The sequence below is a fragment of the Nanorana parkeri genome, unplaced genomic scaffold, assembly GCF_000935625.1.
Source record: "Nanorana parkeri isolate BGI_ZX_2015 unplaced genomic scaffold, ASM93562v1 scaffold205, whole genome shotgun sequence".
Lineage (NCBI taxonomy): Eukaryota > Metazoa > Chordata > Amphibia > Anura > Dicroglossidae > Nanorana > Nanorana parkeri.
Window position 1 is genome coordinate 1151561 of NW_017306473.1, and position 2570 is coordinate 1154130.

Consider the following 2570-nt stretch of genomic DNA (forward strand, 5'->3'; position numbering starts at 1 on the left):
AAAGAGACTGTATGGCCCAAGGTACAGAAAAGTAAAATCTGAAAAAATTATTTTAGATACTGCACTAACTAAGTAGGATAGCCCTAATAATATGTATATCATACCTTGATACAACTTGATACAAGCAGGATCCTACACACAGCACTGGACTTGGTGCTGTGGGGATGAAAGCAGCAGTTATGGCAGTGAAGTCACATCCCCACCCCCTCCTCGCTCCTTGTCCATTCACAAAAAGCCTTGTATTTTTTCAGAGAATACAAGGTGTTCTGTGAATGGAGATGGAGAGGAGGGCTGGGTATGCAACATGACCCTCCTACTCCATTCACAGAACGCCTTTTTTTTTTTTTTTTACAGTAAGTGTATGCAAGCTGTAGACTATTGAATTACAGTTGTTTTTTCCAGTTATATAAGCTCAGAACAGACAAATACATTTACAAAATTGTGCAAGAGAAAAACATAATAATTGCTGTAGTATGGACTTACTATAGGGAGTGAGGCCCCCATTGTAGCTGCTCATTTGCCAGGTTCATATTCACATTGGTATAAAGATGCATTTTGCATTACTTCACATCCCCTCTAATGTTTAGTTATATTCTCTGTAAGCCTGTAGTAGGATGTACTAAAGGGGGATAAACATAACAACATAGTGGGGAATTAACAAAGCTTCCTTCTCTATTATAATGGAACTATCTGCTAAGTACGCCTATAGTAGGATGTGCTAAAGCAGGATGAACATAAGAACATATATCTCATTACAAACATGTTAGAACTGTCAAACATTCTTGGATATAACAGAGGATCCTTACTGAGATTTTACAGTGGGGTCCTGTAATTTTAGTTGCACCTATAGGGCTGTGTATTTCATTTTGTCAATTTAAAACTTGCCATACATGTATTTTTGAATAGAATAAACATTACTGATTATAGTATCAGGATTTTGCATTGGTCATGTAGATGTTTTCACTAATATAATTCATCCTATTCTCATTAGTATCTTATGTATTCTTCACAAGGATATAGTAATAGGTTTATCAAGCATTAAAATAGGCCTAACTGAAAGCTGCAGTAGTAGACCATTTGTTATACGGTATATGTGCAGTTGTCTCAGCCTGGAAAACCAGTGGGCATTTCCTCCAGTATGATGTTCTCTTATATTAGAGAATTCTCTCATATATGTATATGTCTCTGCTTTTCTTTTGGAACAGACCAACTATAGCACAACAGCTTATGTTCAGTCATTCTACACACGGCATCAATAAAGATGCTTTAATGTTTGTGTCATTGTTTGTAGAATCTATGCATTCTATCCTGAGGTTTGTCTTCTACTAGGTATACGCTAAATGTGTTATGCGATCTTGGAGAAGGTGAAAAGATTGATGACAGAACTATTATTATTAGAGAATTCTCTCATATATGTATATGTCTCTGCTTTTCTTTTGGAACAGACCAACTATAGCACAACAGCTTATGTTCAGTCATTCTACACACGGCATCAATAAAGATGCTTTAATGTTTGTGTCATTGTTTGTAGAATCTATGCATTCTATCCTGAGGTTTGTCTTCTACTAGGTATACGCTAAATGTGTTATGCGATCTTGGAGAAGGTGAAAAGATTGATGACAGAACTATTATCAATTGGGTGAATCAAACTCTCAAAGATGCTAACAAGGATACCTTAATCACCAGCTTCAAGGTAATAAATGCAACAAAGGCTATTTTATATTTGAATTGTATTGCTTAAAGGGAATGTCAAGTCTTTTTAATTTGTTTTAGTTAAACATTAACTAAATCATCTTGATTTAAATAATCTCAACAGTATATTTTATTAGGCTTGTGGTGATATACAGGTACACAGGTACACTGGAGCGGCCATATTTACTGCTGACATAGGTTCTGCTTGCTGCTTTGCAGTGCTACATAATAATTTTGCTCTGTTGCTGCTTAACACAGTGTGAGTTTTTAAGTACAATGATTTATATTTATTCCCTATGGGGCTATTACCTTATCTCACTGATTTTCTAAAGAGAGACGGGAAAATTGCAAGTGAGCCACTGAGAACTCCCTACAGTAACTAATTAATGAATCTCTTAATTTAAGACAATAGGAAAAATATGGAAGACCGAATTTGTAATTCACATGAAAGGTTTTTTTAAGCTAAACCATTCAGTAATAGTGCAAACTGTGCACTCACTGTAAATATATTATACATCCCTTCCTATAAATCTACTGTAATACTTTTAATGTTTGAAATGTACTTTATATACTAAGCCTTTTAGTAGTTTTTAGTACTTACCTATCTAAAGCTGGATCTAAAGCTGGCCATACACTATCCAGCTGGGACTGTGTGTTGACACCCACAGGTAACACATAGCAACCAGCAGAAGCAAAATGCTCAGGCATGGGCAAAGGCACACATATGCAAAGGTTCCAGCGGTGCAGGGAATCATGGGACACGTAGTCCCCATGCAGTAGATCATTTGAATGTTCCATGATGTGAGCAATGCACATTCCTTGGCCGGAGGTTTAGGGTAGCACTGCGGGGACACTGGGAGCTATAGGGATCAAACCGT

General features: G+C 36.6%; 1 protein-coding gene across 1 annotated transcript in view; it reads left to right on the top strand.

Annotated features, from left to right (window-relative positions):
- Positions 1–2570, top strand: part of PLS1 (plastin 1) — a 68223-nt gene that overhangs the window by 57547 nt on the left and 8106 nt on the right. The window contains exon 14 of the mRNA XM_018555621.1: positions 1570–1693. Coding sequence (XP_018411123.1) covers positions 1570–1693 — 124 coding nt within the window. The remainder of the gene's footprint in view (positions 1–1569; positions 1694–2570) is intronic.